Consider the following 26565-nt stretch of genomic DNA (forward strand, 5'->3'; position numbering starts at 1 on the left):
GATTTCAGTAAAGCTTTCGACAGGGTTCCCCATGACGTTCTGATGGGTAAACGGGAAGACTGTGGTCTGGACTATAGGATAGTTAGTGTCATGGGTACTTGGGACCCTGCAGAAGAAGCTGAGCCTGCAGAAGAAACGGTGCCCCTGCCACCTGCACCAGTGCCCCTGCCTCCTGCTGGAGAAGATCCAAGCCCCCCTGCCTCGGCCTCTCGGGTGGCTCGTGTGCGTGACCGCCTTCGTCAGGACCTCAGGGATCGGAGGAGGGCGGCACGCTCACGAGCAAGACGCTCCCTGAGCCCTGAGTTTTAGAAGGATTCTGGCCCTTCTAGGAGCGAGGGTGCTTGAGTCTCAGCAGGATCCTGGCTGCCTCTCTGAGCCAGCAATTAGCCCAAATGGGCAACAGACAGCAGAGGGCTATATAGCTGTGGGCTTTAGGAGGAGGCTTTGTGGAAGCAACTAGTCACTTACCTGACGTTCCAGCATCCACTTCGGCTTTTGACTTTGGCTTCTGGACCCCCTGACTTTGGCTTTGACTTCTGGACCCCCTGACTTTGGCTTCTGAACCTCTGACCTGCGATACCTGGACTGTGATTCGGTTTTGGTGCCTTGGACCCTCTTTGCTCACCAGCTATAGACCTTGGACTGCCCCTGGACTTTGCCTAACCCAGCCCCAGCCCATGACAGTTAGGTGGGTAGGGAACTGGTTGAAGAACCGCACTCAAAGAGCAGTTGTCAATGGCATTACATCTGAATGGAGGGAGGGGTCCAGTGGAGTGCCACAAGGCTCAGTTCTTGGCCCAGTACTTTTCAACACTTTTATAAATGATCTGGCTGAGGGTGTGGAGGGGCTACTCATTAAATTAGGCAGATGACACCACATTGGGAGGAGCAGTGAACATACTAGATCAGGGGTGTCAAACATTCAGCCTGGGGGCCAAATCAGGCCCCCAGAGGGTTCCTATCAGACCCCCAAGCAACTGGCTGTCATCTGCTTCCTTCTCCCTCTCTCTCGCTTCCTTCTGCATCACAGCTTGGTCTGCAAGGCTTACTCAATTGCACAGGAGCTACAGAGCAAAGCCTCTATTTTCTCCATTGACTGAGACTCCTCCCTTGGGGAGGAAGGGGGAGGGGAGCAGAGCTTGTTTTGCCAGGCTCTCTCAATCACACAGAAGAGCTACTGCGCCAAGTCTCTCTTTCTTCTACTGGCTGAGGCTTCTCCCACTCCTGGTCCCCTGGAGAAGGAAGGAAAGAGGCAGAGCTTCCTTTGCCCGTTTTCCTGGATCACATGGGAGAAATGCAAGGAAAGCACCTTTAAGACCGAGTGTTAATGTTTTAAGCATGTTTTAAGGTTTTTTAAAAAAAATCTTTAATTGTATTTGTCTGTGTCCTTTATAAAGTTTATATCTCTGCTACCTAATCTTAAATAAGTACACACATGGCCCGGCCCGACAAGAAGAAGAAGAAGAAGATATTGGATTTATATCCCGCCCTATACTCCGAAGAGTCTCAGAGCGGCTCACAATCTCCTTTATCTTCCTCCCCCACAACAGACACCCTGTGAGGTAGATGAAGATATTGGATTTATATCCCGCCCTCCACTCCGAAGAGTCTCAGAGCGGCTCACAAACTCCTTTCCCTTCCTCCCCCACAACAGACACCCTGTGAGGTGGGTGGGGCTGGAGAGGGCTCTCACAGCAGCTGCCCTTTCAAGGACAACCTCTGCCAGAGCTATGGCTGACCCAAGGCCATTCCAGCAGCTGCAAGTGGAGGAGTGGGGAATCAAACCCGGTTCTCCCAGATAAGAGTCCGCACACTTAACCACTACACCAAACTGGCTCTCCATATGACAAGGCCTCATTTATGTCAGATCCAGCCCTCATAACAGATGAGTTTGACACCCCTGATTATATAGAATTCCATGAGATCTGAACACACTGGAAAAGTAGGTGGATGTGAACAAGATGCCATTTAACAAGGATAAGTGCCGAGTTCTACATCTGGGTAACCAAAATGAGCAACACTCATACTGGATGGGGGATACACTTCTGGGGAGCAGTGTGTGTGAACAAGATTTTGGGGTATGGGTGGGCCATAGTTTAAATATGAGCAGCGAGTGTGATGGATTGATAAAAAAAATGGTGTATATAAAACACAGATCGCAAGATGTACTAGTCCCACTGTACGCTGCGCTGGTCAGGCTGAACCTGGAGCATCGTGTGCAGCTTTGGAGGCCTCACTTCAAGAAGGATGTGGACAGAACGGAGCGGGTGCAAAGGAAGAAGAAGATATTGGATTTATATCCCGCCCTCCACTCCGAAGAGTCTCAGAGCGGCTCACAATCTCCTTTCCCTTCCTCCCCCACAACAGACACCCTGTGAGGTAGATGAAGATATTGGATTTATATCCCGCCCTCCACTCCGAAGAGTCTCAGAGCGGCTCACAATCTCCTTTCCCTTCCTCCCCCACAACAGACACCCTGTGAGGTAGATGAAGATATTGGATTTATATCCCGCCCTCCACTCCGAAGAGTCTCAGAGCGGCTCACAATCTCCTTTCCCTTCCTCCCCCACAACAGACACCCTGTGAGGTAGATGAAGATATTGGATTTATATCCCGCCCTCCACTCCGAAGAGTCTCAGAGCGGCTCACAATCTCCTTTCCCTTCCTCCCCCACAACAGACACCCTGTGAGGTAGATGAAGATATTGGATTTATATCCCGCCCTCCACTCCGAAGAGTCTCAGAGCGGCTCACAATCTCCTTTCCCTTCCTCCCCCACAACAGACACCCTGTGAGGTAGATGAAGATATTGGATTTATATCCCGCCCTCCACTCCGAAGAGTCTCAGAGCGGCTCACAATCTCCTTTCCCTTCCTCCCCCACAACAGACACCCTGTGAGGTAGATGAAGATATTGGATTTATATCCCGCCCTCCACTCCGAAGAGTCTCAGAGCGGCTCACAATCTCCTTTCCCTTCCTCCCCCACAACAGACACCCTGTGAGGTAGATGGAGATATTGGATTTATATCCCACCCTCCACTCCGAAGAGTCTCAGAGCGGCTCACAATCTCCTTTCCCTTCCTCCCCCACAACAGACACCCTGTGAGGTAGATGAAGATATTGGATTTATATCCCGCCCTCCACTCCGAAGAGTCCCAGAGCAGCTCACAGTCTCCTTTCCCTTCCTCCCCCACAACAGACACCCTGTGAGGTAGATGAAGATATTGGGTTTATATCCCGTCCTCCACTCGGAAGAGTCCCAGAGCAGCTCACAGTCTCCTTTCCCTTCCTCCCCCACAACAGACACCCTGTGAGGTAGATGAAGATATTGGATTTATATCCCGCCCTCCACTCGGAAGAGTCCCAGAGTGGCTCACAATCTCCTTTCCCTTCCTCCCCCACAACAGACACCCTGTGAGGTAGATGAAGATATTGGATTTATATCCGACCCTCCACTCCGAAGCGTCTCAGAGCGGCTCACAGTCTCCTTTACCTTCCTCCCCCACAACAAACACCCTGTGAGGTGGGTGGGGCTGGAGAGGGCTCTCCCAGCAGCTGCCCTTTCAAGGACTACCTCTGCCAGAGCTATGGCTGACCCAAAGCCATTCCAGCAGGTGCAAGTGGAGGAGTGGGGAATCAAACCCGGTTCTCCCAGATAAGAGTCCGCACACTTAACCACTACACCAAACTGGCTCTCCTTGGCTCAGGAGACCAACGAGGGTGGTTAGTTGGCGGCAGAGGAGAGGACTCGTAATCGTGGGTTTAAATTAAGGGCTGGATATTAGGGGGGGTGGGATTTAAAGTAAGAGTTATTCAGCAGTGGCATCAGCTACTGAGGGAGGTGTTGCGCTCCCCCTCACTGGCAGCCTTTAAGCAGCGGCTGGACAAACAGTTGTCAAGGATGCTCTAGGCCAGGGGTGTCAAATTCATTTGTTAGGAGGGCTTGACGTGACATAGATGAGACTTTGTTGGGCTAGGCCATGTTTGTCATGAAATGTAATGCCTGGTAGCAGAGATAGAAACTTTATAAAGGACACAGATAAACACAAATTTGTATCTCTCCCCTGCGATCGAGGGAACTTTGCAAAGGAAGCTCTGGCTCTTTCCCTCCCCAGGGGATGAGGAGGGGGTGAAGCCTCAGCCAGTAGAAGGAAGAGAGGCTTGGCTCAGCAGCTCTGCTGTGCGATTGAGAGAGCCTGGCAAAGCAAGCTATCCCTCCCCAAGGGAGGAGCCTCAGCCAATGGAGAAAATAGAGGCTTTGATCTGTAGCTCCTGTGCGATTGAGCAAGCCTGGCAGAGCAAGCTGTGACACAGAAGGAAGCAAGAGGGAGATGAAAGCAGACTTGCTCGTGGGCCTGATAGGAACCCTCCAGGGGGCTGATTTGGTCCCCAGGCCATATGTTTGACACCCCTGCTCTAGGGTAATCCTGTCTCGAGCACGGGGTCGGACTACATGGTCTGTCTGACGCCTTCCAACTCTGTGATTCTATTCTATTATTCTACTGTTGAGCGTCATGTGTGTGCGACTGCAATAAAAAAGGCCAACGCCATGCTGGGTATTATTAGGAAGGGAACTGAAAACAAATCAGCCAGTATCATAACGTCCCTGTATAAATCGATGGTGCGGTATCATTTGGAGTACTGTGTGCAATTCTGGTCACCGCACCTCAGAAAGGATATTATAGCATTGGAAAAAGTGCAGAAAAGGGCAACTAGAATGATTACAGGTTTGGAACACTTTCCCTATGAAGAAAGGTTGAAACGCTTGGGGCTCTTTAGCTTGGAGAAACGTCGACTGTAGGGGTGCCATGATAGAGGTTTACAAGATTATGCATGGGATGGAGAAGGTAGAGAAAGAAGTACTTTTCTCCCTTTCTCACAATGCAAGAACTCATTGGCATTCAATGAAATTGCTGAGCAGTTGGGTTAGAACGGATAAAAGGAGGTACTTCTTCACCCAAAGGGTGATTAACATGTGGAATTCACTGCCACAGGAGGTGGTGGTGGCTACAAGCATAGCCAGCTTCAAGAGGGGGTTAGATAGAAATATGGAGCAGAGGTCCATCAGTGGCTATTAGCCATATATATATATATATATATATATATATATAAATTTTTGGCCACTGTGTGATACAGAGTGTTGGACTGGATGGGTCATTGGCCTGATCCAACATGGCTTCTCTTATGTTTTTCTGTGACACAGAGTGTTGGACTGGATGGGTCATTGGCCTGATCCAACATGGCTTCTCTTATGTTCTTCTGTGACACAGAGTGTTGGACTGGAGGGGCCACTGGCCTGATCCAACATGGCTTCTCTTATGTTCTTCTGTGACACAGAGTGTTGGACTGGAGGGGCCATTGGCCTGATCCAACAGGGCTTCTCTTATGTTCTTAAGTGACACAGAGTGTTGGACTGGAGGGGCCACTGGCCTGATCTAACATGGCTTCTCTTATGTTCTTCTGTGACACAGAGTGTTGGACTGCATGGGCCACTGGCCTGATCCAACATGGGTTCTCTTATGTTCTTACGTGTGAAAACATCTTTGGTCGTTCTTTGGTGGGGGGGTGATTTCTCTGACCTTCCCTGCTTCTACAGTCGAGAAGGGTTGCCTGCACTTGGTGGCTGGGAAGGTGCTAAGGCCGCTGCGAGGCAGAAGGGGAGTTGACCGAACGAGTGTGGAATGTGGCGTGGCTGCTGTACAGTAAGGGGAGGGGTTCACCTTCTCCTGACAGAAAAGCTCCAGGCTGATCTGATAAAACATGACAGGACTCCTGAAAAATGTTTAAGCCTGCCCCCCCACTCCATATTTTCGTGGCTCAATCGGGCAGGAGAAGCAGATTTCTAAAAGAAAATGGAGAACAGCGCAGCGGTGGGAAAGGGGCAGCGGGAGGACAGTACGGGGAGGCATTCTTGTTTACAAAGCAGCTCATGGCCCATTAGGGGAAAATTCTTTTTCAGAAAACCTGGACAGAGGTTTGAAAACCTGGAGCAGCTGGCTACCTACGGTGATTGGTGATACACACGGCTTTATTTTTGAGCAGGAATGGACAGGAACGCAGTTCCGGCTGGCTTGGTGGCAGCCTGATATGCAAATGAGTTCCTGCTGGGCTTTTTCTACAAAAAAGCCCCGTGTGAAACAATTGCAAAATCAAGGGTGTGGCCTAATATGCAAATTTTGTTTATTTGTTTTCTTTAAACTTATATCCTGCCCTCTCCGCGAATGGACTCAGGGCGGCTAACAACAACCAAGGATTACATATGAAACTGGAGAGCCAGTTTGGTGTAGTGGTTAAGTGCACGGACTCTTATCTGGGAGAACCGGGTTTGATTCCCCGCTCCTCCACTTGCAGCTGCTGGAATGGCCTTGGGTCAGCCATAGTTTTCAGAGGAGTTGTCCTTGAAAGGGGAGCTGCTGGGAGAGCCCACTCAGCCCCATCCACCTCACAGGGTGTGTGTTGTGGGGGGAGAAGATAGAGGAGTTTGTAAGTCGCTCTGAGTCTCTGATTCAGAGAGAAGAGCGGGGTATAAATCTGCAATTCTTCTTCGAAATCAGTAAAACAATATAACCCTAAAAGCTATAAAATTATAAATATTACATTATGGTGGTTCATGGTTCAATGGGCCAATTCAATTTCTGTTGATTTCATAGATGGTTTATCCATTGATGGTCCTTGAAAATTTATCTAATTTCTCATAGCTGGTATTCACTCAGTTATAAGGGTGGCAGCCGTCTCCACTCAGATGTTGTAGGCTTTTTCTGGGCTTTTTCTACCCAAAAAGCCCTGGCGGGAGCAACTCTTTTTGCTACAGATTCAAGTGGGTTGCCGTGTTGGTCTGAAGCAACAGGACAAAATTGGAGTCCAAGCTGCGCCTTCAAGACGAACAGCGTTTAATCCTGAGTATACGCTTTCAGGTGCTTGCTTGTTGAATGCATTTTGTTGTTTGTACTCAAAAGCTTCTACCCAGAATTAAACCCAATTTGGTGTAGTGGTGAAGTGTGCGGACTCTTATCTGGGAGGACCGGGTTTGATTCCCCACTCCTCCACTTGCAGCTGCTGGAATGGCCTTGGGTCAGCCATAGCTCTGGCAGAGGTTGTCCTTGAAAGGGCAGCTGCTGGGAGAGCCCTCTCAGCCCCACCCACCTCACAGGGTGTCTGTTGTGAGGGGAGAAGATATAGGAGATTGTGAGCCGCTCTGAGTCTCTGATTCAGAGAGAAGGGCGGGGTATAAATCTGCCCCCACTTCACAGGTGTCTGTTGTGAGGGGAGAAGATATAGGAGATTGTGAGCCGCTCTGAGTCTCTGGTTCAGACAGAAGGGCGGGGTATAAATCTGCCCCCACCTCACAGAGTGTCTGTTGTGGGGGGGAGAAGATATAGGAGATTGTGAGCCGCTCTGAGTCTCTGATTCAGGGAGAAGGGCAGGGTATAAATCTGCCCCCACCTCACAGGGTGTCTGTTGTGGGGGGAGAAGATATAGGAGATTGTGAGCCGCTCTGAGTCTCTGATTCAGGGAGAAGGGCAGGGTATAAATCTGCCCCCACCTCACAGGGTGTCTGTTGTGGGGGGAGAAGATATAGGAGATTGTAAACCGCTCTGAGTCTTTGATTCAGAGAGAAGGGCGGGGTATAAATCTGCAATCTTCTTCTTCTTCTTAAAGGTGCCCCTGGATTCCAATTTTGTACTTTTTGATCTACTACTTCAGGGTCTGCTTTTTATTTGCTCACTTTGTTTATACCCCAAATGGGGCCCTGAAACAGCTTACATCGTTCTCCTCTTCTCCGTTTTATCTTCACAACAACCCTGCGAGGGAGATGAAGCTGAGAGTATGAGGCTGGCCCAAAGTCACCCAACAAGACACAAGGCAGGACGGGGTGTAAACAAAGGTAAAACAAAGCCGATACTCTTTGCAACTCCTGAGTAATGGGATAAACCAGATGGCCATTGCAAGACCTGTATTGATATGATAAGGCAAACGTAGACCCCTTGCAAGACTTCAGAGCTTTTGTACAAGAAGATGAAGAAGATATTGGATTTATATCCCACCCTCCACTCCAAAGAGTCTCAGAGCGGCTCACAATCTCCTTTCCCTTCCTCCCCCACAACAGACACCCTGTGAGGTAGATGAAGATATTGGATTTATATCCCGCCCTCCACTCCGAAGAGTCTGGATTTATATCCCGCCCTCCACTCCGAAGAGTCTCAGAGCGGCTCACAATCTCCTTTACCTTCCTCCCCCACAACAGACACCCTGTGAGGTAGATGAAGATATAGGATTTATATCCCGTCCTCCACTCCAAAGAGTCTGGATTTATATCCCGCCCTCCACTCCGAAGAGTCTCAGAGCGGCTCACAATCTCCTTTACCTTCCTCCCCCACAACAGACACCCTGTGAGGTGGGTGGGGCTGGAGAGGGCTCTCACAGCAGCTGCCCTTTCAAGGACAACCTCTGCCAGAGCTATGGCTGACCCAAGGCCATGCCAGCAGGTGCAAGTGGAGGAGTGGGGAATCAAACCCGGCTCTCCCAGATAAGAGTCTGCACACATAACCACTACACCAAACTGGCTCTCCAGGGTGGGATACTTCTGATAAACCAAAGAGCCCCGTGGCGCAGAGTGGTAAGCTGCAATCCTACAATCCAAGCTCTGCTCACAACCTGAGTTCGATCCCAGCAGAAGCTGGGTTTAGGTAGCCGGCTCCAGGTTGACTCAGCCTTCCATCCTTCCGAGGTCGGTAAAATGAGTAACCCAGTTTGCTGGGGGGGAAAGGGTAGATGACTGGGGAAGGCATTGGCAAACTTTATGCCTGTACTAAAAAATTTCCACTTCTCCAGAGCTGGTTTAAGGTGTTTGGACCCCCTGTTCTTACCTGGGCCAGCAGCAGCACCAGGTCTGAGGCAAATGAGCTCAGGAAAGGATGCTGGTCGCTCCCGCCATTTTTGGTTCTTCACTTTTTTCAGATGCCCCTCAGAAATGATCCCAACCAGACGAGCAAGCCCCAGAGAAGTGAGCCGGAAGGTTCTAGAAACTGATGGAAGCAGGGCCGGGGCAAAGGGGAAGGGTGCAGCTCAGTGGTAGAGCACCTGCTTGGCATCTGGTTCAATCCCCAGCAGTTCCAGTTAGAAAACAAACAGGCAGGAGCGGGTGAGGAAGACCTCAGTCTGAAACCCAGGTAGGGTTGCCAATCCCCAGGTGGGGGCAGGGGATCCCCTGGTTTGGAACCCCTCCCCCGCTTCAGGGTCATCAGAAAGTGTGGGGGGGAGAGATATGTTTGCTGGCCAATCCATTATTCCCTATGGAGACCAATTTCCATAGGGTATGATGGAGAATTGATCCACGGGTATCTGGGGCCCTGGGGGGGGGGGCTGTTTTTTTGAGATAGATACACCAAATTTGCACATAGCAACTGGCACCTCTCCCAAAAATCCCCTTCAAGTTTTAAAAGGACCAGGGGGTCCAATTCTATGATCCCCAAAAGAAGGTGCCCCTATCCTTCATTATTTCCAGTGGAGGGAAGGCATTTAAAAGGTGTGCGGTCCCTTTAAATGTGATGGCCAGAACTCCCTTTGAAGTTCAATTGTGCTTATCACACCCTTGCTCCTGGCCCCACCCCCAATGTCTCCTGGCTCCACCCCCAAAGTCCCCAGATATTTCTTGAATTGGACTTGGCAACCCCAGACCCAGGAGAGCTGCTGCTGATCTGGGCAGACAAAACTGACTTCGATGGACCCAAACGGGGTCTGCTTCAGGATAAAACAGTTTCATGTGTTTGTGTGAATGCCAGATACAAAGGACTTACCAGAGCAGGCTGTGGGGATGCCCTCACTTCTGACCTGACCCGGAAGTGACATCACACCACACCATCGGGGTGATGCTCTGGTGTTTGGGCAAAAGCTCTGTGGTAAATTTGGCTTCCACCCTAAAGTTTTTGCCCAGACACCAGAGTGTAAACTCGAAATCACCAACGTGATGACATAACTTCCGGGTCACATCAGAAGTGACATAGACACACAGCTTTACTCTGCTCTGGTAAGACCTCACCTGGATTATTGTGTTCCCTTTTGGGCACCACATTTTAAGAAGGATATAGACAAGCTGGAATGAGTCCAGAGGAGGGCGGCGAAGATGGTGAGGGGTCTGGAGACCAAGTCCTATGAAATAAGGTTGAAGCAGCTGGGTATGTTTAACCTGGAGGAGGTGGCTGAGAGGTGAATTTAGGGGGAGGTATTTGTGAGTTTCCTGCATTATGCAGGGGGTTGGACTAGATGACCCTGGAAGTCCCTTCCAACTCTATGACTCGAAGAAAAAAAAGAAGACAACGACGACCATAGATTTATACGCCGCCCTTCCCTCGGAATCAGAGTCTCAAAGCAGCTCACAATCTCCTTTATCTTCTCCCCCCCACAACAGACACCCTGTGAGGTGGGTGGGGCTGAGAGGGTTCTCACAGCAGCTGCCCTTTCAAGGACAACTCCTGCGATAGCTACGGCTAACCCAAGGCTTTTCCAGCAGCTGCAAATGAAGGAGTGGGGAATCAAACCACACAGTTAACCACTACACCAAACCACACAGTTAACCACTACACCAAACCGCACAGTTAACCACCACACCAAACCACACAGTTAACCACTACACCAAACCACACAGTTAACCACTACACCATGGGTGTCATGAGCCTCATGGCACCCGTGGGCACTGCCTCAGGACCCCTGAGCTAGACAGATCTTTGGGTAGGGGCACTTTGCTTCCAAAAGGGCCGCCATTCTTTCACATGATAGATAGGAACCCAAGGTTCATAGCGACATCATAGCGGAATAGCTGGGTTTACTTTCAGCGTGTTGGGATGAGAGACGCCCAGTCCAGTCTTCCAGACCTGGAGTCAGAATCAATCCCTTGAGCGTCAAAGGGGTGCTGGGACCCTTAGGACATCTTCTCTCTGCGCCTCTGGCTGCCCCCTCTCAGGTTCCTCCCAGGGCACCCGTGAGCCGGATGCTGCTGTGTGGATTATACGGTGAACTGACTCCATTGTGGGCTCTGCGGCAGAAGCCTGCCTCCCCGCCAGCCCCACGGACAAGGGGGCATAAGCCGCTTCCAATGAGGTTGCCAGGGAAACGGCCCAGTGGGGTTAAGGATGCCGATCGCATCCTGCTTGCCCTTTTGATAAGGAGAGCTCTTGGCAGGAGGTGGTGACAGGGAGGATCACGAGGAGAAAAGTTTTAGAAAGTTCACCGGGGGACAAGATGTCAACCGGCTGTCAGCCCCTCCCCCTGCCCTACCTGCCTTATAACAGAAGCATTCCGCAGTCCGACAGCGGCAGAGGATTGCAAGTCAACGTTCCAAGACGTAAAACAGACAAGATCTTTCTGTTCCAAATTTGTTCCCCAGATTTTGGGGTTCCAGATTACCAGACCTTTCCATATCCATACAGATATATTAGCAATTCACCTTTCATCTCTCTTTGATTTCTGGATGGGCATTGTTCAGACAACTTTGCGCATGCAGTTTGCCACAGATTCCAGTTGGCATTTCTTTTCTTGTCCCTTTCAGGTTGGCAGGGCACTTGCAGATCTATGCACGTGGGTTAACTAGCAGGGCAAAAGGAAATTTCAGTCCCATTGACATGATGTCAAGATTCCCTTCTAACCTGATTTGATAGGTGTGCATTTGCCTTTGATGTGCACCTGTAAAAAGAGAAAAAAAGGAACAGTGGCTCAGTGTTAGAGCATCTGCTTGGTAAGCAGAAGGTCTCAGGTTCAATCTCCGGCATCTCCAACTAAAAAGGATCCAGGCAAATAGGTGTGAAAAACCTCAGCTGGAGACCTTGGAGAGCTGCTGCCAGTCTGAGTAGATAATACTGACTTGGATGGACTGAGGGTCTGATTCAGTAGAAGGCAGCTTCAGATGTTCATACATATTCACAGGTCTAAGGGAAGGGATGGTGGCTCAGTGATAGAGCATCTGCTTGGTAAGCAGAAGGTCCCAGGTTCAATCCCCGGCATCTCCAACTAAAAAAGGTCCAGGCAAGTAGGTGTGAAAAACCTCAGCTGGAGACCCTGGAAAGCTGCTGTCAGGCTGAGTAGACAAGACTGACTTTGATGGACCCAGGGTCTGATTCAGTAGAAGGCAGCTTCATAGGTTCATATGTTCAAAGATGCAAAGTGAAAACTGCAACAGATTTCCACAGGTGCCAATTTTAGAATTAATTTCAGCAAGCAGATGGAAAACCCGTTGGGCGGGACTGTGGCTCAGTGGCTGAGCATCTGCAGTTAAGTGGGATCACGTAGTAGGTGATGAGAAAGACCTCCGTCTGTGTCACAAGCAGGGGACCAGGGAGAGCCTTCTATTGGCTGCCACCACTCTAGTAAGGGTCCGTCTGGGAGGGTCCAGAGCACCCACCCAACCCCTGTCTTCCTTCTCAGAAAGCACTTTTTATCTGTGATTGGAGGGACGTGGAGGCAATATAGCAACAATAAGTTTATTGTAAGTGCTCAAGAACAAACAAGGGCTAGGGCCTTCTCAGTCTGGGCCCCTACGTGGTGGAACAAGCTCCAGCTGGAGATCTGGGCCCTGTGGGACTTATAAAAGTTTTGCAGGGCCTGTAAGATGGAGCTCTTCCGCCAGGGGTGGCCAAGCTTGCTTAATGTAAGAGCCACACAGAATAAACATCAGATGTCTGAGAGAGGGAGGAAGGAAGGAAGGAAGGAAGGAAGGAAGGAAGGAAGGAAGGAAGGAAGGAAGGAAGGAAGGAAGGAAGGAAGGAAGGAAGGAAGGAAGGAAGGAAGGAAGGAGGGACGGACGGCTCAGTGGTAGAGCATCTGCTTGGGAAGCAGAAGGTCCCAGGTTCAATCCCTGGCATCTCCAAAAAAGGGTCCAGGCAAATAGTTGTGAAAAACCTCAGCTTGAGACCCTGGAGAGCCGCTGCCAGTCTGAAAAGACAATACTGACTTTGATGGACACAGGAGGGTCTGATTCAGTAGAAGGCAACTTCATAGGTTCATGTTCATATGTTCAAGGAAGGAAGGAAGTCAAATGGGGGAGAGGTGGAAAGAAAGCAACTTTAACTTTAAATGTATTCTCCAAGCCACCAGCTGGCTTGGCTTAGAGAAGTGATTTCAAGAGAGAAATGCCTTCTCCAAGCCAGCCAATGGGGCTGTGGGGGCTTCGAAAGCCACAAAATATATGCGAAAGAGGCTCCAGAGCCACAGTTTGGCCACCCTTGCACCAGGCTTTCCACTGATCTGTCAGGCATCCTCTTGTTACCAGCTGCCTCCCCAAATTTTTTTACCATTATTGTGACCGTGCTTATGTCGCCAGACATAATGTGTAGATATGCCTTCTTGCGCCTGTTGGTTGATATATATTGCACTGTCCTCAGATTTTTACGCTATATCCTTTTTTGATGTTTTATATTTTAATTTCTAAGTGTGTTACACTTCTGTTGCAAGCCACCCTGAGCCTGCTTGCAGGAGAGGCGGGATATAAATCTAAACATTAAAATTAAGTGGGTTGTAACTTAGTGCAATAGTGAACACGGAAACAATAAGGGTGGTATAAAGCAACAATAAAAGCCCTGACGCAGCTAACTATACATTCCCTTTTTTCTTATTCCAACTGACTCATCACTCTTTGGATGAGGGAACTCCTCTGACTGCATCCCTCTCTCCAGCTCTGCCTTTCCAGAGAAACGACTTCCCCCTCTCCAGCTAGGCCTCTTATCCTTTCCTCCAAAGTCCCATCCCTCTGGTTTCCACTGGGTAAGTTTTCCCTCCAAAACTGCTGCCCACCTAATCAGAGGGACACAAGGGATCCTGGGAAATGTAGGCCCTGTATCTACTTTGCTACAGTTTTCCCTGGAGCCTGTAGGCCTCACTAGGCCTAGGATTATGACAGCGTGAAACAGACTGAGTACTTGGCAAGGCTGGCTTGGATCAACCAGTGGTCTGATTCAGTTACGGTCGCCAATCCCCAGGTGGGGGCAGGGGACCCCCCAGTTTGGAGGCCCTCCCCCTGCTTCAGGATCATCAGAAAACATGGGGGGGGGGATATCTGCTGGGTGCTCGATTATTCCCTATGGAGACCGATTCCCATAGGGTATAATAGAGAATTGATCCGTAGGTATCTGGGGCTCTGTGGGAGCTGTTTTTTGAGGTAGGGGTACCAGATTTTCAGCATAGCATCCAATGCCTCTCCCCAAAATGCCCTCCAAGTTTCAAAAGGATTGGACCTGGGGGTCCAGTTTTATGAGCACCAAAAGAAAGTGCCCCTATCCTTCATTATTTCCAATTGAGGGATTTAAAAGGTGTGCAGTCCCTTTATCTGGGAGAACCGGGTTTGATTCCCCATTTCTCCACTTGCAGCTGCTGGAATGGCCTTGGGTCAGCCATAGCTCTCACAGAGTTGTCCTTGAAAGGGCAGACTCTTATCTGGGAGAACCGGGTTTGATTCCCCACTCCTCCACTTGCAGCTGCTGGAATGGCCTTGGGTCAGCCATAGCTCTCACAGAGTTGTCCTTGAAAGAAAAACTTTAAAGAAAAATCTGTAAAAGCTCTCTCAGCCCCACCCACCTCGCAGGGTGACTGTTGTGGGATGGGGGAGGTAAAGGAGATTGTAATCACTCTGAGATTCAGAGTATAGGGTGGGATATAAATCCAATATCATCATCATCTTCTTCTTTACTCTGCTCTGGAGTATTGTGTTCAGAACTCTCCTGGAGTATTGCGTTCAGTTTTGGGCACCGCATTTTAAGAAGTAAATAAATAAGCTGGGACATGTTGAGAACAGGGCAATGAAGATGGTGAGGGGTCTGGAGACAAAGTCCTATGAGGACAGGTTGAAGGAGCTGGGCATGTTTAGCCTGAAGAGGAAGTGACTGAGAGGTGATACAATCACCATCTTCAAGTACTCGAAGGGCTGTCATCTAGAGGAGGGTGTGGAATTGTTTTCTGTGGCCCCAGAAGGTAGGATCAGAACCAGTGGGTTAAAATTAAATCAGAAGAGATTCTGGCTCAACATGAGGAAGAACTTCCTGACAGAGCGGTTCCTCAGTGGAAGAGGCTTCCTCAGGAGGTGGTGGGCTCTCCTTCCTTGGAGGTTTTTAAACAGAGTCCAGATGACCATCTGACAGCGATGCTGATCTTAGGGGGAGGTCTTTGTGAACTTAGGGAGAGGTCTTTTATGAATTTCCTGTTGTGCAGGGGGTTGAACTAGATGACCCTGGAGGTCCCTTCCAACTCTACGATTCTATGAAAATAAGGGTCCAGAGTCATTCTAGGGCTGGGGGGAGGGCTAATAGGTCTCTTCTCTGGACCAGATGCATGAGGAGGGGCTTACCAGTGTTGGTCAGGAGAGTACTCTCATCCTTAGTTTTCAGAAGATATTGTAGAGCAGATTTGTTCAGGGGACTTTTTGTTAGGGGCACAGCATCTGTTTGCTCTCAGAGGATTTGTCATGCCATTTAATCTTCGGCAGTGTCCTTTTTGCGATGCTGACTTTTGGAGATGTTTGCGGAGATTTTATATGTGGGAGTGGCTTGACATGGGGTCCCGGCTGACGCTACCACTCTAGCAGCTTCTCGCTACTCCTGTCCCACCTGGCAAGACTTCGGGAAGCCCCACTGGGCCCGTTTGAGTTACGTACTCTCTGACATTTTACGGTTGGTTCCTCTGAAAGCCATTTCACGACTGGCTCTGCTTCTTGCAGCAGCCATTTTGTAGTTGCGCCCAGCAGCCTCCATCAGAACTCTTGAAGCCCCCACAGGCTCAAAAAGGTTGGGAGCCTTTGAGTTAAAATAATCCATTGTACTCTGCAGGGGTCATTGTGTAGAAAAATAGATGGCGGAGCTCATTAGCATGACTCGTTAGCATATACTGCACCCCAGCCTAAAGCAACCTGATGCAAGAAAGGAGAGCCCCGGGCGAGCGAGGCCTGCTTGGACTGGCTAGAGATCCAGCCGGCCCAAGCAGGCCTCGCTCACCTGCAGCTCTCCTTGGCTGCTCCCCCTCAAAAGGCCAGCAAACCACCCGCCACCCAAAACCACATAAGAAGTAGAGAAGGGATGGTGTGGGCTTCTCCAGGGGTTAATGAGGGCTGCTGGGGGTGTGGCAAAGCCCCTGGTGGCTGGCTGGCTGCCCGCTCTCCTCATCCAGGGATTGTTATGCAGCTGCACCTACTACTCAATGGACAAGGTAGGTGGGGAGGAAGAGGGGGAACCCTCAAAAAGGTTCAGGAGCTGCGCTCCTGTGAACTCCTGCTGAATCTGAGGCCTGGTACTCTGCTAAGAAAGCAAGTCTGGTATAGTGGTTTAAGACCATGGACTCTAATCTGGGGCTTGAGTAACAACTACTCCTCCACATGTGGCCAGCTGGGTGACTTTGGGTCAGTCCCAGTTCTCTCCGAGCTGATCTCTCAAGAGCAGTTCTCTCAGAGCTCTTTCAGCCCCGTCTACCTCACAGGGCATCTGTTGTGAGGAAGGGAAGGGAAAGGAGATTGGCAACTGCTATAAGACTATGCTGCTATGAAGGGTGGAGTGTAACTCCAGTCTCCTCCTCCTCCTTCTTGAGGGCTACCCTTTTAAAAAAACATGGAGATGCTCACCCAAACATTGTGTAACTTGTCTCTATTACGCGCTTCTAACTGAACATAACATATGATATGCATACTGTAAAAAGCATTTGTGTGTCATAGACTGCTATCTGAACATATGATTGCACTATGTTTAGCCTGTTACAGTCGAATTTATTGTTGTTGTTATATGATAAATGCAAAATAGTTAAAAAAAATGAATTTGCTATGCAGAACAGCTGACTCCAGCACTGAAAGCTTTTTACTGGCTTCTAGCCTGTTTCCAGACCCGATTCAAAGCGTTGGTTTTGATCTTAAAAGCCAGCCACAGCATAAGGCCAAGGTCTCTGAACCTCCTTTTCCAGCATGAACTACCCTGTCAGTTAGGATCATCTAAAGGGGTTCTTCTCTGGGAACATCCGCTTTCAGACAAGTGAGTTGCAACCAGAGACAGGACCTTCTTTGTGGTGGCACTCTACTTACAGCACCCTTCCCCAGGGCTTTTTTGGTAGCAGGAACTCCTCTGTATATGAGGCCACACACCCCGATGTAGCCAATCCTCCTAGAGTTTACAGGGCTCTTCTTACAGGGCCTATTGTAAGCTCTTAGAGGATTGGCTACATCAGGAGTGTATGGCCTCATATGCAAAGGAGTTCCTGCCCTTCTCTTCATCTCTTCTGTTGGACAGTAGGTACCAGTTGAAGAGCATCTTGTTCATCCTCACTTTTAGCTCTTTGGTCTGTTTTTGCTGTTATTTTAATCGCTGCTCAGGCTATTGCAGCAGGGATATTCTTAAATTTGTAGCTATTTTGCAACTGGGAAGTTCTCTCACTTTAAAGGCAGGGTATATGCAAATGATTTTATTGTTCTTACATACATATATGTACTGTCAAGTTGCAGCCGACTTTTGGCGACCTCAGCAAGGGGCTTCCAAGGCAGATGAGAAGCACAGGTGTTCTGCCATTGCTTTCTTCTGCAGAGTCTTCCTCGGTGGTCTCCCTTCCAAGTAGCAGTTTAGCTTAGTTTCTTTGATTTATATCCCGCCCTCTCCACCGAAGCAGGCTCAGGGCGGCTCACAATACTTAATGAAGTAGCAATAAAAACAGTTAATTTAAACATTTAGATTAAAACAATTGAAAACAGTTTGGTACTACTCGGGTGGAATTCTAGCAGGAGCTCCTTTGCATATCAGGCCACGCACCCCTGATGTAGCCAATCCTCCAAGAGCTTACAAAAAGAGCCTTGTAAACTCTTGAAGGATTGGCTACATCAGGGGGTGTGGTCTATGTAGGAGCTCCTGCTAGAATTCCACCCCTGGTGCTAATATACTAACCTGCTTAGCTTCTGAAATCTGATGAGATCCAGCTCTAAAGTGCCACCTTCTCTCCTTTAGCATCCCTAAAAGCCTGTGGATACCAGCTCTGGGTTGGGAAAGACCTGGAGATTTTGGGGGTGGAGCCTGGGGAGAGCAGGGTTTGGGGAGGGGAAGGACTTAATTGATGTCCACAAAGTCCATTTTCTGAAGTGGTCATTTCCTCCAGGTGAACTCTGTTGCCTGAAGATCGGTTGTACTCCCAGGAGATCTCTAGTTGCCACCTAGAGGCTGGCACCCTTCTTAATTTAGCCAAAACCACACAGGGCGTTTTGTGGTTCATCTATTACAAGGACAAGACTGCCCACTAGGATACACAGCTCATCGTTTTCTTGCAAGCTACTCCCCACTACTGATAGGATTCTCCATTCTGTTGTTTTGTTTTGTTTTTTGCAGGGGAGGGTGGGGGGACAATATTTGCCAGATTGATAGTTTGCCTTTAAGTGTGAAGGTGAAAAATCTAGATGGGTGCTGGAATGGGAGACTGTGCTTGCATTGAATGAATTTTCAAACGGTTCTTCGTGAGGTTTCCATTGTGTTTAAGTAAAAACAGGTTGAGGATTTTGGAACTGCCAACACTTTTGAGTCCAATTGTTTGCTAAAAATGGATTTTTACCAGTAGTCAGTGGAAGAGGAATTCTATACCATTGAACATCAGTCGAGGATACTCCTGATTTCTATATATCCCAGTTGTTAATTGTAAAAAACAAAAGCTCTCTCTGCTGCAGAGACTTAATTTTAAATGCCTTTCCCTTGTCGGCTTTCTTTCTTTTGTTCTTCCATGTCTTGTATGACTGAGGATTGTGAGATCTGAGAAACTCCAATGTGAGTGTTATTACAATAGCTTATGCTGTTATGTTTCCTGCGTTGGGCAGGGGGTTGGATTAGATGACCCTAGAGGCCCTTTCCAACTCTATGATTCTATGATTTAATTCCTATATAGAGAAAGCTCCGGCCAAATCAAGCTGTGTCAATCAAGACCTTTTGCAAGTGGGCTTCGAGGCTGGAGAGCCACTTTGGTGTAGCGGTTTAGTGTGTGGACTCTTATCTGGGAGAACTGGGTTTGATTCCCCACTCCTCCACTTGCACCTGCTAGCATGGCCTTGGGTCAGCCATAGCTCTGGCAGAGTTGTCCTTGAAAGGGCAGCTGCTGTGAGAACCCTCTCCAGCCCCACCCACCTCACAGGGTGTCTGTTGTGGGGGAGGAAGGTAAAAGAGATTGTGAGCCGCTCTGAGACTCTTCGGAGTGGAGGGCGGGATATAAATCCAATATCTTCATCTACCTCACAGGGTGTCTGTTGTGGGGGAGGAAGGTAAAAGAGATTGTGAGCCACTCTGAGACTCTTCGGAGTGGAGGGCGGGATATAAATCCAATATTTTCATCTACCTCACAGGGTGTCTGTTGTGGGGGAGGAAGGTAAAAGAGATTGTGAGCCGCTCTGAGACTCTTCGGAGTGAAGGGCGGGATATAAATCCAATATCTTCATCTACCTCACAGGGTGTCTGTTGTGGGGGAGGAAGGGAAAGCAGATTGTGAGCCGCTCTGAGACTCTTCGGAGTGGACGGCGGGATATAAATCCAATATCTTCATCTACCTCACAGGGTGCCTGTTGTGGGGAAGGAAGGGAAAGGAGATTGTGAGCCGCTCTGAGACTCTTCGGAGTGGACGGCGGGATATAAATCCAATATCTTCATCTACCTCACAGGGTGCCTGTTGTGGGGGAGGAAGGTAAAGGAGATTGTGAGCCGCTCTGAGACTCTTCGGAGTGGACGGCGGGATATAAATCCAATATCTTCATCTACCTCACAGGGTGCCTGTTGTGGGGGAGGAAGGGAAAGGAGATTGTGAGCCGCTCTGAGACTCTTCGGAGTGGAGGGTGGGATATAAATCCAATATCTTCATCTACCTCACAGGGTGCCTGTTGTGGGGGAGGAAGGGAAAGGAGATTGTGAGCCGCTCTGAGACTCTTCGGAGTGGAGGGTGGGATATAAATCCAATATCTTCATCTACCTCACAAGGTGCCTGTTGTGGGGGAGGAAGGGAAAGGAGATAGTGAGCCGCTCTGAGACTCTTCGGAGTGGACGGCGGGATATAAATCCAATATCTTCTTCTATCTTCTCTGAGATGGCAAGTTCAGCACCTTCTCTTGGATAGCTCCCGGTGCACAATAACTGACCAACCAGCCAGCAGACGCTCACCATTTTCTGTTCACTAGAAACAAATCTCCTTTCCCATAAGAGCAGCTTCTTATGGTGTTGAATATCAGTTCAACATTACATTCAAGGCACACTGCTGAACACTTGTATTGACTCCTAATCTTATCGTCTATGTCAGGAGTGTTGAACACATTTGTTATGAGGGCCTTAATCTGACAGAAATGAGACCTTGTTGGGGCAGGCTGGGCTGCGTCGGTCCAAGCCATGTGTGTACCTATTTAAGATTAGGTAGCAGAGATGTAAGCTTTTAAAAGGAGACAGACAGACATGACATGACTATATATACACACACACACACACACATATATATATATACACACACACACACACACATATATATATATATATATACACACACACACACACACACATATATATATACACACACACATATATATATTTAAAACTTAAAATAAAACATTCTTAAAACAATCACTCATTGGTCTTAAAGGTGCTTTCTTTGTATCTCTCCCGCGGGATCCAGGGAACTGGGCAAAGGAAGCCCTGGCTCTTTCCCTCCCTCCCCAGGGGACCAGGAGGGGGAGGAGCCTCAACCAATAGAGAAAATCGAGGTTTTGCTCTGCAGCTCTTGTGTGATTGAGCAAGCCTTGCAAAGCAAGTTGAGATGCAGAAGGAAGCAAGAGAGAGGGAGAAGGAAGCAGACAAAAGCCAGTTGCGCAGGGGCCTGATAGGAGCCTTCTGGGGGCCTGATTTGGCCCCAAGGCTGCATGTTTGACACTCCTGGTCTATGTGATAAGCACTATGTGATATGAACTGAGCCTCAAATCCCAGAGCCAGGAGGCAACGTCAGAAGGTGGTCTTGGCCTCTATGCCCTTTTGACAGCCATCCAGAGGATCTGGTTTGCCACTGTGTGAGACAGAATGTTGGACTAGATGGACCTTCACTGGTCTGATCCAGCAGGGCTCTTCTTATGTTCTAATGAAGGCCTCAGTCTCCCTGGCTTGTTGTTGGCCATTCAGAGGAACTGGCTGGCCACTCTGTGAGACAGGATGCTGGACTAGATGGACCCTCACTGGTCTGATCCAGCAGGGCTCTTCTTATGTTCTAATGAAGGCCTCAGCCTCTTTGACTTGTTGTTGGCCATTCAGAGGAACTGGCTGGCCACTCTGTGAGACAGGATGCTGGACTAGATGGACCTTCACTGGTCTGATCCAGCAGGGCTCTTCTTATGTTCTAATGAAGGCCTCAGCCTCTCTGACTTGTTGTTGGCCATTCAGAGGAACTGGCTGGCCACTCTGTGAGACAGGATGCTGGACTAGATGGACCCTCACTGGTCTGATCCAGCAGGGCTCTTCTTATGTTCTAATGAAGGCCTCAGCCTCTCTGACTTGTTGTTGGCCATTCAGAGGAACTGGCTGGCCACTCTGTGAGACAGGATGCTGGACTAGATGGACCCTCACTGGTCTGATCCAGCAGGGCTCTTCTTATGTTCTAATGAAGGCCTCAGCCTCTCTGACTTGTTGTTGGCCATTCAGAGGAACTGGCTGGCCACTCTGTGAGACAGGATGCTGGACTAGATGGACCCTCACTGGTCTGATCCAGCAGGGCTCTTCTTATGTTCTAATGAAGGCCTCAGTCTCCCTGGCTTGTTGTTGGCCATTCAGAGGAACTGGCTGGCCACTCTGTGAGACAGGATGCTGGACTAGATGGACCCTCACTGGTCTGATCCAGCAGGGCTCTTCTTATGTTCTAATGAAGGCCTCAGCCTCTCTGACTTGTTGTTGGCCATTCAGAGGAACTGGCTGGCCACTCTGTGAGACAGGATGCTGGACTAGATGGACCCTCACTGGTCTGATCCAGCAGGGCTCTTCTTATGTTCTAATGAAGGCCTCAGCCTCTCTGACTTGTTGTTGGCCATTCAGAGGAACTGGTTAGCCACTGTGTGAGACAGGATGCTGGACTAGATGGACCCTCACTGGTCTGATCCAGCAGGGTTCTTCTTATGTTCTAATGAAGGCCTCAGTCTCTCTGGCTTCTTGTTGGCCATTCAGAGGAACTGGCTGGCCACTGTGTGAGACAGGAGGCTGGACTAGATGGACCCTCACTGATCTGATCCAGCAGGGCTCTTCTTATGTTCTAATGAAGGCCTCAGTCTGTCTGGCTTGTTGTTGGCCATTCAGAGGAACTGGCTGGCCACTGTGTGAGACAGGAGGCTGGACTAGATGGACCCTCACTGGTCTGATCCAGCAGGGATCTTCTGATGTTCTAATGAAGGCCTCAGTCTGTCTGGCTTGTTGTTGGCCATTCAGAGGAACTGGCTGGCCACTCTGTGAGACAGGATGCTGGACAAGGTGGACAGCTGGTCTGATCCAGCAGGGCTCTTCTTCTTTTCTTATAACATGTTAAATGATACTGTCTGCACAGGGCTTTTTTGTAGCAAGAACTCCTTTGCGTATTATGCTACAAACCCCTGATGTAGTCAGTCCTCCAAGAGCTTACAGTAGGTTCAGTAAGAAAAGCCCTGTAAGCTCTTGGAGGATTGGCTACATTGGGAGAAGTGTGGCCTAATATGCAAAGGAGTTCCTTCTACAAAAAAAAGCCATTTGGGCATAAAAGGGGGGAAAGCCACAATGCCTTAAACGAACCAAACTGGAGCATAAGTTCAGCGTAGACAAGCCCAAAGATGCCTTTAGGATATCTGCTAACTGGAGGGGGTGTTTTTGCTGTGACTGTACAAATAGCCAGGGCTTTTTCTTTTTGTAACAGGAACTCCTTTGCCTATCAGGCCACACACCCCTGATGTAGCCAATCCTCCTGGAGCTTCCAGTAGGTCCTGTACTAACAGCCCTGTAAGCTCTTGGAGGATTGGCTACATCAGGGGGTGTGGCCTAGTATGCAAAGGAATTCCTGCTACAAAAAAAGCCCTGCAAATAAGAACTGGGTGTGTGGGCTGCACCTCCCAAGCCCCTTCGCTTGTGCAATGTCTCTGCTCTCTCCTTGCAGGTCCCTTGCGTTGGGTCAACAGTATACCTCTCTGGGGTCGCAGCCCATCCTGTGTGGTTCCATTCCTGGCTTGGTGCCGAAGCAGCTTCGCTTCTGCCGGAACTACATTGAGATCATGCCCAGTGTGGCCGAGGGGGTGAAGCTGGGCATCCAGGAGTGCCAGCACCAGTTCCGGGGGCGGCGCTGGAATTGCACCACCATCGATGACAGCCTGGCCATTTTTGGGCCTGTTCTAGATAAAGGTACGGTATTGGCCGCAAAGGCCCCCAGTTCAGTCCCGGACATCCGAAGGGTCCAGATTTCAGCAAGACTCCCGGTTGCACTCTGGACTGGAGCAGACAGCAGCCGGGTTCAATACGAGATGAGAGTGTCATACATTGTACAGAGACTTCATATAAATTGGATTCATATTACTGAAATACAAATATAATTTTAAGACTTATAATTTTATATAGCATGATATATAATGTTAAGACCCTGGTCTTCAGAGTGCTGCTGGGCTCAAATCTAATTGTTCTCCTGCAGCCCAACAAGGTGACCTTCAGAAACTATTGAAAAGGAAACACTCATGTCGAATGTTAAGACATTGACATTTTTTCACTCTGCTTTAAAAAGCACTTTCAGATCTAAAAAATATCCAAAGCCAGGATTGTTTATATTGGTAGGATCTCTCTCTCTCTCTCTCTCATCCATCTATCTATCATCTATCTATCATCTATCTATCATCTATCTATCTATCTATCTATCTATCTATCTATCTATCTATCTATCTATCTATCTATCTATCTATCTATCTATCTATCTATCCATCTATCATCTATCTATCTATCATCTATCTATATCTCTCTATCTCTCTATCATCTCTATCTATCTATCTATCTATCTATCTATCTATCTATCTATCTATCTATCTATCTATCTATCTATCTATCTATCATCTATCTATCTATCTATCTATCTATCTATCTATCTATCTATCTATCTATCTATCTATCTATCTATGTATCTAACCATCTATCATCTATCTATATCTCTCTATCTCTCTATCATCTCTATCTATCTATCTATCTATCTATCTATCTATCTATCTATCTATCTATCTATCTATCTATCTATCTATCTTCCCCACTCCTCCACTCGCACTTGCTGAGATGGCCTTGGGTCAGCCATAGCTTTCATAGAAGCTGTCCTTGAAAGGGCAGCTGCTATGAAAGCACTCTCAGCCCCACCTACCTCACAGGGTGTTTGTTGTGTGTGTGGGGGGGGGAGGTAGAGGAGATTGTGACCGCTCTGAGACTCTGAGATTCAGAGTATAGGGCGGGATATAAATCCAAAAATCATCCATCCATCCATCCATCCATCCATCCATCCATCCATCCATCTATCTTCTTCATCATCATCTATCATCATCATCATAATTATCTATCTTCTATTTATCTTCATCATCAATCTATCATCTTTCTTCATTATCATCATCATTATCTATCACCTATCTATCTAGGTCTGACGGTCTGTCTGTCTTAGAGAAGGACAGTGTGTTTGATCATTCTGCCCAATGCTTATTTTTAAAACATAATAGTCCAAAAGTTTATGCCTATGCTTACCTCTGGATGAACCTTTGGACTATTGTTTATCAAGGACTAAGGAGTTTCAAGAGCCCTTCCTTTTGGTGAACTATTCATCCTTGCTGGGATGGTATTTTTTGTGCGATAAGTTGTTTGATTGCATATGTACTATTGTCATTGTTATGAGTTATATGTAATAGAAATAGAGTCAATTATTCCCCACTCCCCTGGGAGCAAGGATTCAGGAGGACCATTGGCCTGGTGTAAGATGGGGGCAGCAAGGAAGTTTCCCCTTGGCTCATGGAACTGGATCCAACCTCTTGGCTCATGGAACTGGATCCAACCTCCCTGCCACTGGATCCAACCTCATGTATTTAGAACTGCACCAGGGATATAGAAATATGAAAAGATCCTAATGTAGCCCTTTTGAACATTATGCCCAGATGGATCTCAACAAGATGGGGTTAATAGGAAACATATTCACCACAGCTAGCATACTAATAGATGCGGCATAGAGATAAGAAAAAGCACCAGATATTGAAAAATGGCTGAGGAAAGTATGGCATGCCATGTTAATAGGAGCAATATCAGCATGTAGGAAGTGCTGGATTGGAGAAGTAGGCAAAGGAAAAGTTTGCACAAATCTGGTCTCCCTGCATTGCTTTTTGGAAAAGGAATAAACAATTAGTCAAAAAAGAGATACTGAACATTTTTCAGATTGTCAAATCTTATCTCACAGATACTGTCTTGTGTGGTATGTATTATGTAGGCCAGGGGTGTCCAAATTTGCTTAACATAAGAGCCACGTAGAATAAACGTCAGGTGTTTGAGAGCCGCAAGATAGGAAGGAAGGAAGATAGGTGAACATATATGAACATATGAAGCTGCCTTATACTGAATCAGACCCTCCTTGGTCCATCAAAGTCAGTCTTGTCTTCTCAGACTGGCCGCGGCTCTCCAGGGTCTCAAGCTGAGGTTTTTCACACCTGTTTGCCTGGACCCTTTTTTGGAGATGCCAGGGATTGAACCTGGGACCTTCTGCTTCCCAAGCAGATGCTCTACCACTGAGCCACCGTCCCTCCCCAAGGTGGGGGAAGGAGAGGTGGAGAGAGAGCAATTATAACTTTAAATGCCTTCTCCAAGCTGCCCGATGGGGCAGTGGGGACTTCAAGAGCTGCACAATTTCCCTTTCTCTCTGACATGCTAGGATAGGGGTGGCCAAACTGTGGCTCGGGAGCCGGTTTGGTTTGGTTCCCCACTCCTCCACTTACAGCTGCTGGAATAGCCTTGGGTTAGCCTTGGGTATGGCCGAGGACCTGCCTCCCTGAGGGACCGTCTTTCCCCATACGAACCCCAGAGAGCACTGAGGTCAGCAGGGAAGAGCCAGCTGGCTATCCCCGGACCAAAGGAGGCAAAATTACAAAATACTCGCACATGGGCCTTCTCTATCGCAGCTCCACACCTCTGGAACCAGCTCCCGGAAGAAATGCGAGCCCTGCGGAGCCTTGACCGGTTCCGCAGGGCCTGCAAGACCACCCTTTTCAGGATGGCCTTTGCCGGCTGAGCGACTGATGTTAGGTGACTTCTATCACCATTATTTTATGAACAGAATTAGCACCTGAAATCTATTTGTATTTGTATTCGTTTTAAAGTGGAATGTTTTAAGACTAATGTGATTTTAAACCTTGTATAATTATATGAATATGTTATTAGCCGCCCTGAGCCCCCTTCGGCGGGGAGGGTGGGATATAAATAAAATATTATTATTATTATTATTATAGCTAGCGCAGGAGTTGTCCTTGAAAGGGCAGTTGCTGTGAGAGCCCTCTCAGCCCCACCCACTTCACAGGGTGTCTGTTGTGGGTGGGGGGAGATATTGTAAGCTGCT

General features: G+C 48.5%; 1 protein-coding gene across 1 annotated transcript in view; it reads left to right on the plus strand.

Annotated features, from left to right (window-relative positions):
- WNT3 (Wnt family member 3) overlaps positions 1 to 26565 on the plus strand; it is a 55059-nt gene that overhangs the window by 18904 nt on the left and 9590 nt on the right. Inside the window, exon 2 of the mRNA XM_060255498.1 lies at positions 23113 to 23354. Coding sequence (XP_060111481.1) covers positions 23113 to 23354 — 242 coding nt within the window. The remainder of the gene's footprint in view (positions 1 to 23112; positions 23355 to 26565) is intronic.

This window comes from Heteronotia binoei, chromosome 15 (genome assembly GCF_032191835.1).
Source record: "Heteronotia binoei isolate CCM8104 ecotype False Entrance Well chromosome 15, APGP_CSIRO_Hbin_v1, whole genome shotgun sequence".
Classification (NCBI taxonomy): Eukaryota; Metazoa; Chordata; class Lepidosauria; order Squamata; family Gekkonidae; genus Heteronotia; species Heteronotia binoei.